The 17,271-nt window shown below is 48.6% G+C and overlaps 1 protein-coding gene across 6 annotated transcripts in view; it reads right to left on the reverse strand.

Moving 5' to 3' along the window:
- Window positions 1–67: 67 nt before the first annotated feature.
- Window positions 68–17,271, reverse strand: part of PTK2B (protein tyrosine kinase 2 beta) — a 139,603-nt gene continuing 122,399 nt past the window's right edge. For 4 of the 6 annotated variants that reach the window (XM_017885206.1, XM_017885197.1, XM_017885189.1 and 1 more), the window contains exons 22-31: window positions 16,796–16,904; window positions 15,511–15,576; window positions 13,860–13,985; window positions 8,645–8,791; window positions 8,462–8,497; window positions 8,036–8,060; window positions 6,382–6,428; window positions 5,253–5,390; window positions 4,935–5,015; window positions 71–1,165 (exon numbers count right to left, since the gene is read on the reverse strand). In XM_017885206.1, coding sequence (XP_017740695.1) covers window positions 950–1,165; window positions 4,935–5,015; window positions 5,253–5,390; window positions 6,382–6,428; window positions 8,036–8,060; window positions 8,462–8,497; window positions 8,645–8,791; window positions 13,860–13,985; window positions 15,511–15,576; window positions 16,796–16,904 — 991 coding nt within the window. In that variant the 3' untranslated portion in view covers window positions 71–949. Of the gene's footprint in view, window positions 1,166–4,934; window positions 5,016–5,252; window positions 5,391–6,381; window positions 6,429–8,035; window positions 8,061–8,461; window positions 8,498–8,644; window positions 8,792–13,859; window positions 13,986–15,510; window positions 15,577–16,795; window positions 16,905–17,271 lie in introns of all 6 variants that reach the window. The other 2 variants (XM_017885180.1, XM_017885219.1) reach the window with 2 other exon arrangements.

Consider the following 17,271-nt stretch of genomic DNA (forward strand, 5'->3'; position numbering starts at 1 on the left):
CTTCCAAGGCTTGGCTCACAGTCCCCATTCTCCCACAAAGGGCGGGTCAAACAAACAAAACAAACCGCAAAGCAAATGGGACAATTTTAATTCAACCACAAGTCAAATAGAAAGAAGTTAAAAGAATGTTATGCAAACACGCGAGAAAATGAGCTGCAGATGAGAATGGGGGGTCGGGGGGAGAAAAAGGAGGAGTAAGAAAAGAGGGAAAAGAAGAAAGGTAAAGTAAAGGAAGAAAGAGAAAGAGGGGCAGGAAGAGAGTGGATTTGGCCCAAGGTCCTATCTTGGCCACATCTCTCTGCTTCTTCCCTCTGATGCTTGGTTGTTGACAACACAGCGTCCTGTGCCTGGACTCCCAATTAGGTTGTTCCTGGACTATGCCCCAGGTCCTCCCTCAGGAGGGCACATGCTGTCAGTCCAGACCAAACTCACATTAAATAAATTCCAATATACACTGTACAAGAATGCCAGGCCCATCCCTCATCTCACTGGCTGCCTGACCCCCAAAACAAAGCTTCTCCCCAGCTTCTCTGTGCATCAGGGGACATCTGAGGGCCGAAGAGGAAGGAAAAGGAATAGCTTGGTTCCCAAATCGGCCTGCCATGTCCATATATAAAGCTAGGGGCACCACGTGACACTCCCCCACCCCCGGGAGCCCCCTGCACCGACCAGGCTGGCGTAGGGAGGAGGGCCAGGCAGCAGCAGTGCCCCCTCCGAGCCATCTTTGTCACCCTCACCCTGTGTCCATAGCCCAGAGTCCCCTCTGTCCAGCTGCAGCCTGAGCAGTACAGCATGGGGTAGGGGTGGGGAGAGGGGGTCGTGCAAAGTGGCAAGGGAAGGTGACTCCCCTCGGCCTTCCCCCTGGAAGACCCACATGACCAACAGCAAGGCAGGGGAGGTACATGGCAGGCAGGGGCGGAAGATGCAGGCAGGTGGCCCCCACCCTCCGTCACTCTGCAGGCGGGTGGGCCAGATTGGCCAGAACCTTGGCCTGGTCCACAGCATCGAGCAGGTTCTTGGCATCCACGGCCAGGGTGTGTGAAGCCGTCAGCATCTGCCTCTTGCACTCCTCACTCAGGGAGGTCACAGCGTTCTGCTGCGCCAGCCGCATCTTGTTGATGAGCTCTGCCAGGTCTTTGTTGAGCAGTTTCTGGGTGCCCTCGATCTGTAGGAAGATCACACAGGACAGGTTGAGGGGCTACAAAGTCTATGCCTGGAGGATAGGGAAGCCACAGAGGTGTCCACCTGCGCGCTGGCCAAGGCAATCAGAAGTTCCCTGGAAGCAAATCAGACCTAGGAGTGGGCTGAATGCAACACCTGGTGCAGGGTGGAGTCAGGTCTACAAGGACTGACATCTCAGACTCCAGCTGACCCTGTGTAGGCCCAGCCTGACCATCCCTTCATGGAAACATCCCCTCATGCTTTCTAAAATGCGAATCCGATCTTTTTTTTTTTCTTTCTTTCTTTCTGAGACTGAGCTTTGCTCCTGTTGCCCAGGCTGGAGTGCAGTGGTGCAACTTCAACTGACTGCATCGTCCGCCTCCTGCGTTCAAACAATTCTCCTGCCTCAGTCTCCCGAGTAGCTGGCATTACAGGCACTTGCCACTATGCCTGGCTAATTTTTGTATTTTTAGTAGAGATGGGGTTTCACCATGTTGGCCAGGCTGGTCTCAAACTCTTGACCTCAGCTGATCCTCCCACCTCGACCTCCTATAGTGCTGAGATTATAGGCGTGAGCCACCGCTCAGCCGTCCACTGAAGCCTTGAACCTCTCAAAATCACCCATGAGGGTTGGAATAAACTTCTTCCAAATGGTTAATGATATTTTGACCTCTTCCCATGAATCACAAATGTTCCTAATATTATCTAGAATGGTAAATCCTTTCCAAAATATTTTCAGTGAACTTTAGTCAGATCCATAAGAGAAATCACTATCTATGGCAGCCATGGCCTTAGAAATGCATTTCTTAAATAATAGAAGTTGAAAGTAGAAATTACTCCTTAATCCATGGGCTGCAGAACGGATGCAGTGAAAACATTAATTTCCTTCAATATCTCCATCTGAGCTCTTGAGTAGAGGCATTGTCAATGAGTAGTAATACTTGAAGATAATCTTTTTTTTTTTTTTTTCTCTGAGCAGTAAACCTCAACAGTGGGCTTATGATATTCAGTAAAACATGCTGTAAACAGATGTGCGGTCATTGAGGGTTCATTGTTCCATTTATAGAGCATAAGAAAAGTAGATTTAGGTTAATTCTTAAGGGCCCTAAGGTTTTCAGAATGGCCAGTGAGCACTGGCTTCAATCGGCATTAGCCCCTAACAAGAGAGTCAGCCTGTCCTCTGAAGCTTTGAAGCCAGGCATTGACTTCTCCTCTAGCTATGAAAGTCCCAGATGGCATCTGCTTCCACTAGAAAGTCGTTCATCTACACTGAAAAAGCTGTGGTTTAGTGGAGCCATCTTCATCAATGATCTTAGCTAGATCTTCTGGAGAACTTGCCGCAGCTTCTCCATCAGCACTGGCTGCCTCACCTTGCACTTTTATGTTACAGAGGTGGCTTCTTTCCTTAAACCTCACGAACCAACCTCTGCTAGCTTCCAACTTTTCTTCTGCAACTCCCTGAACCTCTCTCAGCCTTCATAGAATTGAAGGCCTTGCTCTGGATTAGGCTTTGGCAAAAGGGAATGTTGTGGCTGGCTTGATCTTCCATCTAGACACTCCAACTTTCTCCATATCAGCAATAAGGCTGTTTCACTTTCTTATCATTCATGTGTTCGCTGGAGTAGCTAACTTTTCCTTTGCATTCACAACGTGGCTAACTGGGACAAGAGGCCTGTCTTTTGGCCTATCTTGGTTTTCAACATGCCTTCCTCATACAGCTTAATCATTTCTAGTTTTGGATTTAAAGTGAGAGGTGGGCGACTCTTCCTTTTACTTGAACATGCAGAGACCACTGTAGGGTTATTAACTGGCCTAATTTCAATCTTGTTGTGTCCCAGGGAAAAGGGAGGCCCAAGGGGAGGATAGGGGAATGGATGGTCGGAGGAGCAGTCAGAACACACACAACATTTATTGATAAGTCTTATGTGGGCACAGTTTATGATGGCCCCTCGAAATGACTACAATACTAACATCGCTGATCACCGATCACCAATCACCAACCGTAACAGTTACAATCATACTGAAAACGTTTGACATATTGTGAGAATTACCAAAATGTGACAGAGACACAAAGTGAGCACGTGCTGCTGGAAAAATGGCACCAATAGGCTTGCTCATTGTACAGTTGCCACAAATGTTCAGTTTGCGAAAAACGAGATATCTGGGAAGTGCAATGAAAGCAAGTGCAATAAAATGAGGTGTGCCTGTTCGTAGCTGTGCCCAAGAGGTATTTACAAATGAAGTAGATGAATGAATGAATGGGTTGGCATCCCAAGGGTAAGGAGCTCTTAACTGAGACGAGACAGCCCCACAGCCCCACCTAGGGCTCCTGTATGGGTTGTCACTGTCCCTGAGAGAGAGGCCAGGAATTGGCCCAAACTCTCCTGCCTTCTCCTGCCTTGGGCAGCCACTGACAGTAGGGACAGTGGCGGGATGTGGTAGTCATCTGTGCCGCAGGGCTGGCCGCTGGGAGGCAGGGGATCAAAGGGCTCCAGACGGACAACCAACAAACGTTCCATGGCACTGTATTGTGTGCCTACGGCTTTGGCAACTAATTACCAGAAATTTAGTGGCGCAAAACAACGCAGATTTATTGTCTTATAGTTCTGAAGGGCAGAAGTCTGAAGTGGGTCCAACTGGGCTAAAGTCAAGGTGGCCACAGGGCTGGTTCTCCCTGGAGGCTCCAGAGGAGAACCTGTTCCTTGCCTTCTCCAGCTCCAAGAGGCTGCCACCTTCCTTGGCCTGCGGCCTCCTTCATCCATCACATCTGTCACTCTGACCGTGTGTCTCTTGTCACACTCTGCCTCCCTCTTGTTTTATTTACTTATTATTTTGAGATAGGGTGTCACTGCTGCCCAGGCTGGAGTGCAGTGGTGTGACCATGGCTCACTACAGCCTCCACCTCCTAGGCTCAGTCTATCCTCCCACCTCAGCCTTCTGAGCAGCTGGGACAACAGGCACAGGCCACCACACCCAGCTAATTTTTGTATGGTTTTGCCATGATGACCAGGCTGGTCTCAAACTCCTGAGTTCAAGCAATTCACTTGCCTTGGCCTCCCCAAAGGTTGGCATTATAGACGTGAGTTGCCACACCCAGCCAGTGTTGTCACAGAGATCCCTAATCCCGGGATCTCTGTGACAACACTGGGCCCAGTCTGATAACTGAGCACAATCTCCCAATCTCAAGGTCCTTAACTTTATCACATTTGCAAAGTCTCTTTTGCCATGGAAGGTGGCATGTTTCCAGGTGCCAGGGCTTAGGATGTGGACATCTTTGGGGGCCTTTACTCTCCCTATTGCAGGTACCATCTCGTGGAACACCAAGACTCTTGTTTTGATTTTCAGTGATTGTTTCTCATTTAAATAAAGAAAATCAGATTAAATAATTAAAGAAAGCTTAAGTGCTATTTCTATGACACATCCATGTTAATCTTAACACAGACGGCAAGGAAACCAGACAAACGATAATAGGAGGGGGGAAAGGAAGGTGTGTCCCCTTTAGCATAACCTCAGTAGAATTCACTGCCATCATCTGGAGACCTGAACTAGGAAATCCCCGCGAGCATCTGGCCAGGTCCCTGGGTGCCCTCTTAGCCCTCTGGTGCTAGCTGATGGGATGAGCCACACAGAACCCACCTGGTGGGGACTCGGTGGACAGACATGATGTTGCCCAGGCAGCCCTCGTGAGCCTCTCATGGAAGCATAAGCAGGAACAGGTGGGGGTGCAGGAGCAAAGCAACAGCCTGTGGCACTGTCTGGGATGGGACACTCACCTCTGTCCGTGAAGACGACGGCAAGGAAGGCAGGAGATCATCCACGCTCCCGATGAGCTTCCGCAGGGTAAGCCCCACGTTCTGAGGAGACAAAGGGGCAGGATGGCTGTCACTCCTGGCTTTTGGAGACAGCCAGGTTTCCCCTGGGGAGAGCTCTCCTGGGGTGGTGCTTGGCCCCATGAGTGGCCTGGGACTCAATTCCCCTGGCCCAGCTTGCTCTAACAGGATCTGCTGGGCCAGCCAACAGGAAGCGCAGTCCCCCTTCCTTCAGGGCAGAGTTGAGCTGCCTCCATCTCCCCGACCCGGCCCTGCTCTCACCTTCACCACCACCACATAGCCCTCAGGGGGCAGCTGACAGAGCTCGTTCTTGAGCTCCAGCACAGCCCGCACCAGCTCCATGACATTGAGGTACACCAGGTCATCGGTCCGGTCCAGGTTAGCTGTGGGCTGGATGGACTGAGGGGAAGACACAGGTGGCCAGTGAGTGGAGGAGAGCCAGAGGCGTGGCACGATTCTCTCCTGGGCAGGCACTACTGCAGCCAACTCCACCACTAGCCCGATTTGAAAGGACTATTCTCTAGAACAATCATGCCCCGTCCCATGATGCATTGCCCCTGTCCACTTCTGGGGCAGTTTCCAGCCAGGGAGCCTTAACAAAATACTAGTGGTAGCCTCACAACAGACTAATAGAACCACCGCCTGGACATAGGGTGCAGGTAGGCTTTTTTTCTTTGAAGAGACAGGGTCTCACTCTGTTGCCCAGCCTGGAGTATAATGGCACAGTCATAGATCACTGCTGCCTTGACCTCCTGGGCTCAAGCAATCCTCCTGCCTCAGTCTCCTGAGTAGCAGGCATGCCACTGAGTCCAGCTAATTTTTAAAAAAAATTTTTAGTAAAGACGGGTTCTTGCTATATTGCCCAGGCTGGTCTTGAATTCCTGGGCTCAAGCAATCCTCCTGCCATGGCCTCCCAGAGTGCTGGGATTACAGGTGTGAGCCACTGCACCTGGCCTGTGCAGAGAGTTTCAAAGTTCCTTGGGTGATTGTAATGGACAGCCAAGGCTGAGAATCACTGTTCCGGAGGAAAGAAAGCCAGCACCACCCCAGATGGATGTAAGAAAAATGGGTTCTGGAAACCAAGTGAGGACCCTCAGAAGAGGGAGGGAGCCCACACCCCTTTCCCTGAGGCTGGACCAGGGAGTTCTACTCCAAGTCCGGGAGGGGGATGAAGGGTGGGAGATTGGTTCTTCCTCTTGCTTTTTCATTAATTAGCTGTGTGGCCTTAGGCAAGGCACCCCACCCCACTCCCCCTGCCCTGGGCTTCATCTGTATAATGAGGACACTGCACTGGATTCTGAGAACTGTGAAGCTTTCATAGTCCCTGGTCTTCAGTCTTGTGCAACTCTCACTCTCATTTCTTATCAGTTTCAGCGGAGCCAACACATACCTGTGCGCCCAGCCTTGGGGGCTTCTGCGGGGGCCCTGTGAACTCCACTGCAACAAAAAGAACAGCAAGTGGGGGGCAGTTCTCAGCACTCCAACCCTTCCCTTCGTACCTGCTGACATCAAATGAACCCCCTCCCCTCTACCACCAGGAGACCTCAGGGAAATTAACTCTGAATCCAGGAAGAGAGAAGCAGAAAGAACCTCCCGGTCTCTCTGGTTTCACAGAAGTCAGGGACAACACTGTTGTCCCTTTTATATGAAGAAAAAGGCAAAGTCCCAGCAAGATGGGGGGATTGCAGTGGTGCCCCAGCTCTGGCTTGGGGTTCCTGCCTGACGGACACAACGCCTGAGGGACAGTACTGGGTAATCTGAAGGGAAGAAACCTCTCTCTGAAGCCAGCAGGTGTCTGTGGTGCCCCCGCCCTGGGGAGACACAGCTCATGGAGTAAATTTGTGTGGATTCTCTAGTGGTTTTCCCGGAGTGTTTGGGGCTGAAGGAAGCAAAATTGCAGCAGAAGCATGCTATTCACTCCCACTTTGAAGAGCAAAGACACACACAAGTCCACTCAGCACACTTTGTTCCTTTTGGTTTTTTTTTTCACATAGGGCTTGCTCTGTCACCGCAGCTGGAGCACAGTGGCGTGATCACAGCTCACCATAGCCTCAACCTTCTAGGCTCAGGCAATCCTCCTGCCTCGGCCTCCTGAGCAGCTGGGCTTGCAGGCAGGCATCACCATGCCTAATATTCTTAATCTTTTGTAGAGATGAGGTCTTGCTATGTTGCCCAAGCCAGTCTCAAACTCCTGTGCTCAAGTGATCCTCCCACCTCAGCCTCCCAAAGTGCTGGGATTATAGGTGTGAGCAATCACACCTGGCCTTCTATTCTCACCTCTGCCACCAAAGAGCTCTGTGACCACCCCAGGCAGCTCACACGCCCAGGGCCTTAATTTTCATTTGTAAGATAAGAGGGTGAGCTCAGAAGGGACCCTAAAGTCAGAAGACTTGGGTTCAAATCTGAGCTTTGTTAACTATTAGCTGTGTGACTTTGGACAAGTTACTTAACCACCCTGTACCTCAGAAGATAATAAATGGTCCCAAGCCCATGTCTGACTTGTGTCCAGTTCTGTGACTGCTGTCATCCTGCTCCTCCTCAGTGCCACCCCTCCAGGCCCTGGGCTTACTGCTGGCTCTTCCCTCCCTGCCTTCAACAGGGTCTTCTGGAGAGAGCCTGAGGGCTCAGCTGCCCTTCCCACTTTCTCTCCTCTGTCCCTTAGGCCTACAGAAGATGAATCTGAACTGGGAGAGGCAGGTGGCACTGCTTAACTTTCCCCGCAGGAGCCTCTGACAGAGCAGGAAATAAGGAAGAGAGAATTCCCAACTCCTCCAAACTAATGCAGGAGGGGGATGACTTGAGGAGGGGCCTGAGGATGTGGCCACTGAGAAAGAGATGGGCAGGGCACTGGGCAGGGAGAGGAATGGGGTGGAGGGAGTGGAGGGGAAGCTGGCCTGCCCCACACGCTTTGAATTAAATCACGGCTGATCCTGCAGGAAATGCAGACAGACTCTGCTGCTCCCTGCCCTGGGCGGTGGGCAAGGACGGTGGTTCTGAACAAGGTGCCAAGCAGAACCCCCCCGAAGAAGGGCGGAAACACTCACTGTAGCCGACCTCCTTCTCTGGCGTCTGGAGGAAGGAGGAAAGAAAGTGTGAACGTCACTCATGCGGCTCTGGAGACAACCCCCTCCCCCGTTACCCATTCCCCAGTCCCTCCACTGTGTGTTTAGAGATCACAGCCATGGGGTCAGGGGTGCTTCTGGGAGCAGCTTGTGACCCAAAGCTACCATTCTGGGAGGCCGAGGGGCCCTGGGGAGGGCCATAGACAGCGTTAAGGGTGCAATCACAGGAGACTTCAGGAAAAGGGCCATGTAGGGGTTGGCAGAAAAGGAAAATACACCCTCCCAACACGGGAAGCCACTGAGGAGGAGCTGGGCAGGCCTGGAAGTAGGAGCAAGGGTGGGGTCCTATGGTGGATGAGGTCTTCCCAGGCCTTGGCATGAAGGAAGAGGCCTCTCCTGGTGACTCACCAATGGGGACTTATCATTCATATAAACCATGGGGTCCTGTAGAGGAAGAAACAAGAGCAAAGGACTTAGAATTCTGGAGCTGAAAGCACCAAGAATGCAGGGGACCCTTGCCCCAGCCACCTGGGGAGGTGGAAGAGGACACAGATGGGTGCAGGTCACCGACATCCTTCCCGGGGTGCTCACCAGGGACTTCTCCTCCTGCCTGAGCCACTGGTAGTCCTCCACCATCTGCTTCTGCTGCTTGTCCAGGATTTGTCGCATCTTGATCTTCTCGGCTTCCCACAGCTGCTGGGCCTCTTCTCGGCTGCTGGGTCGGATGAAGTCCTCCTCCTAGGAGGACGGCAGAGAGAAGGGAGAGGATGCAATGAGCCCTGCTCTCAGACTCAGGTAGGGACAGTCCTCTGAAGAACCTCATGGCAGCAGCAAGCCTTGGCCTGGCCAGCTGCTTTTTTCTCATAAGTCTGTTCTTAAACCCAGAGCTATATGTGCAGATGGTTACCGGGTATCAACCGGAAGCATGTGCCTGCGTTGCAATGTGATACCAAACGCAAGAACCCATATTGCTCAACGTGCGCTGTATTCAAATGATTACATGATCTGCTCATGATATTTTATCAAGTGACTGCTCTACTATTAGCTCAGTATTTGTGATGGTTGCTTCAATTACTAACCTCAATTTCTAATCACACGTTTCCCCACAAGTTAGGTTCCTTGCTGAAATATTCTTTATTCATTAATCTATTCAACAATTATTTATTAAGCAACTACTATGTGGCAGGGCTGGGTGCTGGGAGGACAGTCATTTAATAGATTTAAAAAAGAAAACTATTATCTCAGTGTTTGTGATGGTTGTTGTCATTTAATAGATTTAAAAAAGAAAACCTATTAAAGTCTATTAAAATCTACTTTAAAATCTACTAAAAGCATCCAAGGGGTTTCCAAGGGGCTGGCTTTGCTTAGTTGGAGAGCATCAAACCCTTCTGATGCTATCTCCACCTAAGGACTAAGGTGGCAGGTCTGGAAGCTTTGAGAGACAGGGGTGCTGCCTCTAGCCTCACGGTGTGCAGTCCCACGTATGTCCATGAATGAGCAGAGCCTGAGAGAACAAGCAACAGCATGCACCCACCAATCATGCCTTCCTATTAAGACATACTCTTTATTAAGATAATAGCTTGGGTTATTTAACTAAATGTTAGGAGAAATGCATGAGCTAAGGGATAAAATAGGAACAAAATTTCATGAAATACAGCACTACAGAGATAAGATAAATGCAATCATAGCTTGAGTTATTTAACCAACGATTAGAAGAAATGCATGAACTAATAGATAAAATGAAAAACCAAATTCAAAGAAATATAGTTTGATAGAGATAAGATAAATGTTTCCTCTCCCTAGATCTAGTAATCTAACTCTTGCCTTAACTTACCTCTAGGGCTTTGGAACTATTCATAGTTTTAGCTGCTAGTTCCTAAACAGAAAGTATTGCATGTCTTCCTATTTTCCTTCAATCTTCCCCCATGGTTCATTTGTATAAATATCTGCTCAGTGCCTCTAAACTATTTTTCTCCTGTTGTGCAGCACATGGTGACCCTGGCCTCCTGGACAGATGGAGGAGGAATATTATTGGCATCCTCTTCATTGCACAAAGCCTAGGAGTTGCCTTTGCTAGGGCAGGACTTTTCCGTGACATCTAAGCTGGCAGGTCCCTCAGTTCCTTGCCTTTGAAGTGGCCATTTGCATACAAGTCACTTGCAGAAGGTGCTAACAATTATCTCTATCTACTTTTAGCAAGCAATAATCCCTACCAAGCCTCTTAAAAGACTTTCCTCACTAAGCCCTACAAAACACACTTGAATATTACAATATGGTTTAAAAGTGGTTATATTGGGATGTTTTACTTAGTGCACACTGAGCTTCAATTACTAACCTCAATTTCTAATCACACGTTTCCCCACAAGTTAGGTTCCTTGCTGAAATATTCTTTATTCATTAATCTATTCAACAATTATTTATTAAGCAACTACTATGTGGCAGGGCTGGGTGCTGGGAGGACAGTGACTTTAAACTACACAATGTTCTTGTTCTCATGAGGTTAAGTAAATACTAGTCAGACCAGGGCTCCTCAACCTGAGCACTGTTGACATTTGGAACCAGACAAGTCTTTATTTCCAGGGCAATTTCATGTACATTGTAGGATGCTGAGCAGCATCTCTGGTCTCCCCACAATATATGCCTATAGCACCTCCCCAGTTGTAACAAAAATGCCTCCAGACATTGTCAAATGTCCTCTGAGAGGGAAAACAACTTAGCTGAGAACCACTGAGCTAGACTTTATTTTAGGAAAACAGATTCCAGCATGTAAGAGTATTTTATAATCATGGAATTGATAAAAATGAAATAGGTTTTGTTTATCAGAGGTTGATACTCCAAAATGAGGACATTTGAAGGCCATAAAAATCCCCAGTTAAATGTCAACACCTGCAGACACAATGGCATGGCCGCCCCAGGCTGTTGACAAATAGTGACAAACAGGAACTCAGTGTCAAAAGTTCTAAATACAGAGCTAGGGATTTCTGGATGTGAGAAAAATGTATGAGTTAAGGAAGAGTATGGTACCAGTACTCTTCATATCAGTATGGTACTTAATATACTGGTTAAGTACCAGTGGGATGAGTTACTAGAATCAAGAAAATTCTACAAGTATTTATAAGTATTTGTAAGTTTACAAGTGTTGAGAGAAGATTCCACCACTAAAATGCCTAGCATGCCCCAGGCCTGATCATACCATATATTTTAACAAACACAGATTAGGAGACATCCTGATGCCTTCCAATTTCACAATAAAACTCAAGGAGAAAAATGAACACTTAAAAAACGGAATCTCTTTGAGGTTGGTTTTGCTGAAATGCATCCCCAATATTCTTATTAGATAATGGATACTTACATTGCTAATTCCCTTCTATTCTTAAAAGGAATTGGGTACTCATGGTGTTTTAAAATGACTCTTGTAAGTTGTGACACCTTCCATAATTTGGCTATGACCCATCTGTTGGCCTCATTTCAACATCCACAAGTACCCTTCCTGTTGTAGTCCAACAGTTCTTGCACTTGTCCTGTGGTTTCCCACCTCTCAGTCTTGGCTCCTACTGAAGCCTCTGCCTCTTCTATTTCCTGAATCTCAGTTTCCTCCTGTCCACATCTTTCCCATCTTTCAAGGCCCAGTTTTTAAATAGAAGCTGGAAAGGGTTATCCTCCTCTCTGAACTCCCACTTTGTGATACCCACGACCTTCTGACTTGCATCACAGGTAAGTGATCCTTCTGGCCTGATCCTTCTGGTCGACTGTAAGCGCTTTGAAAGCAGAGCCTCCCTCCTTCAGCACCGAGGACAGCGTCCACCAGTCACAGCAAGCCGTACCGTTTATTGAACTGTATTATTTTTATTATATTTTATTTATTTTTTTTAGACAGAGTTTTGCTCTGTTGCCCAGGCTGGAGTGCAGTGGCGTGATCTCAGCTTACTGCAACCTCTGCCTCCCGGGTTCAAGTGTTCTCCTGCCTCAGCCTCCCGAGTAGCTAGGATTACGCACACTACCACACCTGACTAATTTTTTGTATTTTTAGTAGAGACAATGTTTCACCATGATGGCCAGGCTGGTCTCAAACTCCCGACATCAAGTGATCCACCCGCCTTGGCCTCCCAAAATGCTGGGATTACAGGCATGAGCCACCGTGCCCAGCCTTGAATTGTATTATTTTTAAAGCTCAATTGTGAGGTCTTCAAGAGAGAGACTGCTGCCATCGCAATGCTGGTATGGCATCCCACAGACTCCCTGATGAGTCAGGCTATAGAGCCACTCAGTAGAAAAGTTGTTTTTCTGGGAAAACCACCTCTGAATTTTTGTTAAATCCTTCCAAATGCTTTTTGAGGAGCCTATTATACCTTCTCAGCATTCTACCTGGAAGAGACTTTCTCAGTGTTTCTGATCTGTGTCATAAAATGGAGTTCATATTTTTAACTTTTTTGGGTTTGTTTATTTAAAGACATGCTCATTATGTTCTTTTAGGCAGATTTTCCTTATGGCAATTACTTCTAAAGCCCTGACACAAAAGGTCTTTTTTCCTACTACACAATCTCTTTATGGAACTGAACAAGGTCCTTGTGGAGAAGCAGGAATTGGACAAAGGCAATGCTACCCCTCAAATGTGCAAATAGCTTCATTCTAAAATAACACAATTTAAAGCAAAACTTACTAAAACAATCAATTATGAATACAGAGTCAAAGGCAGGAGGGTGGAGGAACTGAACACGGCCTAAATTATAGCACATGCTTAAAAATGTAGTTTTATTATTGTTAAGCACATGCAAAGACAGAAATTGGTTAAATTAAGATAAAAGAGAAACACGAAGTAGGTCAGAGGAAAATTTATTTCACAAAAAATCGTAGTGCCTGGAATTCTAAGTTATCATGCTCATTTCAAAATTCTACTAAATTAAGCATAATGGCATGAAAGTAATATCAGCATACTTGCCTATATCTTCCAAATATATTATGATAAACGTCTAATTTTTTTCAAAAAAAAGTTTAGTCATGTTCAGTGAGCCTGAAATATTATGCATGTATGCAGAGTTAGAGCTAAAATAAGTGTTTTAGTTGGTTTAGTAACATAGATCAAGTGTTCATGGCAACTGACCACCAGGGGCCATTTCTATGGAAGAAGGTGGTTGGAGACCAGTGGGCATCTGGTTATAAGCAAAAGTGTCTTTTTCACACAAGACTTGACAATCAGAAGCCAGCCATGAAGCACTCGGGGCTTCACCAGCAGTTAACAACACCCAGTGACAAAGAGCTAACAAGAGAGGTGGCTTAGGCCCCTGCTCTAGCCAGTTAATGAGCCTGTATTCCCACTAGCCCTAAACTCCTCACCCAGCAGCACCCTGAACAAAAGCAGAAGGGGGAGCAGCCACAAGGAAGCCTTTCCTTTGACTGAAGAGGGATTTCACACCCAAAGCCATCAGGTAGGAAGGATCCTTTACTCTCAAGCACCACTAAGCTGTGCTGTGCCCTGCCTAGGAGCCTCCATGCTGCCACGGATCTTCCTACCCCTGGGGATCAGGAGAGGGAGAGATTTGTATATCTCTAGCCATAGCACCATCAGGGCCAAGGGCAGGTTAGGTCCAGCTGGTGTCCTCCAGAGCAGGACCTGGTGTGGCCGCCAGCTTCTGATGTGTTTGCAAAAGGAAAGAAGTCAGAGAGTTCCCGCTTGGTGGCCTGACTGGTGCAGGGGAGCAGGGAGGGCCCTCCTGAGCTGAGGACGTGGGGTTTCCAGTGTCCCCAGCCACCTCCCTCCAGCAGCTTCCTCAGTCCGGGCAGGGACCAGCATGCAGAGCCCTCTTACCCGCATGCTGTGGCGTTTGAAGACATTGTGCCGGTGGAGAGGTGGGGTGTGCAGTGAGTTAACGGGAGATGGATACTCCATAGGGCTGGTGAGCGTAGGAGAGCTGGCACACAGACCCTCAGGGACCTATTCAGGAAAAGCAAAGAAGCACAAGGCAAGGGACAAAGCAAGAAGGTGGACAATTAGCTGCCACAAACATGAGCACAAAGAAACCACGCATGAGCACCATGGGGGATAGGGCTTGCTCTCCAGGAGTTAATAAAGAACACGACGTGGGCCTTCCATTGCTCCGAGAGAGATGGTGGAGCAGCGTGGCCTCTCATTCATCCAACATTCCCCTATGATGCTCTGCACACAGTGGGGTCCACGCTGGTTACTGACCCACTGAGACCAGGGTTCCTCCCTCAGGTCTCTTTAGAAAACAGTTATGTTTCTGTTGCATGACAAACTGATGTGGTTAACACACCAATTTATAGAGATATGTATGAATTATTTTTTAAAAATTCAGACAGGCTCTTGCTCTGTTGCCCAGGCTGGGATGCAGTGGTATGATCATAGCTCACTGCAGCCTTAAACTCTTGGCCTCAAGCGATCCTCCTGCCTCAGCCTCCCACATAGCTGGGACTACAGATGCATGCCACCATGGCTGCCTTGAATCTTTTTAAAATTAAAAAATAATTATATCACAATTTTATTATTCTTTGCTTTTAGAGATGGGGTCTCACTACATTGCCCAGGCTGGTCCCAAACTCCTGAGCTCAATCAATCCTCCCATCTCACCCTCCTTAGTAGCCGGGACTATAGGTGTGTGCCACCCCACCTAACTCCCTGTTTCAAATATCACATATGGGTATATTTCTTTTTTTTTTTTTTCCAGAACAGTTTCCATCTTCTGAATCAAGCTTTCTCTTCACATGAAGAGGATTTATCTGTTAGTCCTTAGATGGTCTTGTTTTGGCACTCAGGCATTTCCTTGAGAACAAATATAGGACCATGGGACACCACCTTTCTATAAAGGGCACCAACTAAATGGACATTATTTCTAGTGGTTGAGGGGATCAGTTTTTGAGCAGTGACTCTGAGCTGGGGGATGCAAGAGAAGAAATAAGAGGAGACTGGACTCCCTCTCTCCTAGAGGCAAGAGAGACACAGAACAGAGACGTTCAGGGTCAGGGACCCACAGCCTGGGGAAGAGTCATGGTTGGGGATAATGGAGCTGGGAGAAAGCGCAGGTAAAACCCTGCTGTCTCTTCAGTGGCCACCCAGGTTCTGGATGAGGCCTCTTTGGGGAGCCCCATGGAGCCACTCCATTTGCTGTGGAATATTCCCTGGGATTCCTTTTGGGAAGGAGGCCAGGGAGGCCTTATATGTGGGGAGAGAGCAGCAGGCAGGCACACAAAGCAGCAGACGCTGTAGACAGAGGGATGGGACTTAAGGCAGGTCTCAGCTGAGCACAGCCTGGGAGACCAGTATTTTAATTCTTGTGATCTGAGTCTGCATTCTGTTCTGGATGCCAAAGAAGAGTCAACCTAGGCCCTCTCCATCACCCAAGTGAGTGACTGCTGCTCCTCTAAGACACAAGAATGGAGTTTCAGGAAGGACCTGGATGAGAGGCAGACCTGAAGTTCCCATTATCTGGTTCTATCTTTACCTGGAACTGCAGCTTCGGAGCCAGGAGGTTGGTTTGCGGAGGGGGTCTGTACTTAGGTCGGCTGGGCTGGAGAGAGAACACAGATGGGTCAGTCTCTGTGCCTCTCTTTGAGTGAACACAACTCACCAAGGGGAACATCAAGTCAAAGACACCTCAGACTTGTTCTGAAGGAAGGAAAGTTGAGGGACAAAGCTGTCATGAAACTCCTTTTGCATCCATTTATTGAGCACTGATTATCTACTGAGTGGTGGAAGGTACAAAGAAGCCACCTCGCTGCCCTCCTGGGGCTATGGCTAATTGGAGGGTTAATTGTTGCCTTCCTATATGTGGGAGCACCCGCCAAGTCAGAGCTCCAGAGCCACAGGCATGCAGAGGTAGGAGCTCACCAGGGGCTTGGGCACTCACAGAAGCCGCATGGAGGAGATGAACACTGAGCCAGGCCCGAGGGGAGGGGTGGGACACGCCAGTTAAGAGGAACAAGTGAGAAAAGGCCTTAGATGGGATCAGACATTGCTATGGACTGAATATTTGTCCCCGTTTTCAATCTGCATGTTGAAGCCTGAACCCCCAATGTGATAGCATTAAGGAAGTGCGGGTTTTTGGAGGTAATTAGGGTTCAATGAGATTATGAGGATGGAGCCCATGATGGGATTAGTGCCCTCATTAGAAGAGAAAGAAAGATGACTCTGTGTCTGCCAGGGGAAAACACAGTGAGAAGGTGGTTGTCTGTAAGCCAGGCAGAGAGCCCTCACAAGAAACCAACGCCTTGATCTTGGACTTCCCAGCCTCCAGAACTGTGAGAGATAAACATCTGTTGTTTAAGCCACTTGGTCTGTGGTCTTTTGTTGCAGCAGCTCCAGCTGACTAGGACAGGCATGGCCTCTCAGACCTACCCACCTAATGGCAGCAGGGCCCTGGTTCCTGAGCTCAGGGTGGCCATGGCGGGTATAGATGTAGGGACTGGACCTAAAAGACCCAGGATACCTCCCATCCATGTGTCCTCATGGGGATCTTATTTGTTCCTAAGAAAACACCTAGAAGAGAAGCCCAGCCTCTCAGGGAACACTTTTGAGGAATGATTCTTGACCCACAAGGTGGCTGCTATCTCTAAGTCCACCTGCCAGAGTACTGATGTGACACACTGACAGTGATGGTGGATGCTGGGTGAAGGACTGAGAGAGGGCTGTAGGGGGCATCCTGCCTGTGCAGGAAGGGGGACAAGGATCAGACAGGGACCTGGCTCTGCTTTAACTCACAGGACCTATGAGGCCACGGCTTGGCTTACCTTGGGTGGGGGTTCCTGGAAGGCTGTGGGCTCCAAGATTTTGGGGGTTCGGTAGCGAGTATTCCTCTCTTGCTCCATGGCAATGTCCTTCTCCATCTGATAAATGTCACTGCAGTGAGTCAGGTCAGATAAGGAGAGAAACAAGGTCAAAGTGAGATGCTCCTTGGGGCTCCTTTTTGTACTCCATGGAAGCCCAGAGAGGCCTGGGCAAGGCTGCTAGGTCCCATTTCCGTTTCCATCTCCACTGCGGAATGGCCTGGGGAGAGCCCCTGAGACAGGGTTGGATATGGGCCCTGAGGCCACACTGAGGTTGGGAGGATCACAGGAATGGATCCAAGGTGGGAAAGCGTCCTTGTTGAACCAGTCCCAGCCCAAACATGCAGTAGGAGTCTGACTGCAGCCCTACTCCCCAGGCCTTTTGCCCTCCTGGGCTTGTGATTGGCACCAAATTCTTATGTAAATTTCCAAAGACCCAG

The sequence above is a fragment of the Rhinopithecus bieti genome, unplaced genomic scaffold (assembly GCF_001698545.2).
Source record: "Rhinopithecus bieti isolate Rb0 unplaced genomic scaffold, ASM169854v2 scaffold_315, whole genome shotgun sequence".
In the NCBI taxonomy this organism is placed as follows: Eukaryota; Metazoa; Chordata; class Mammalia; order Primates; family Cercopithecidae; genus Rhinopithecus; species Rhinopithecus bieti.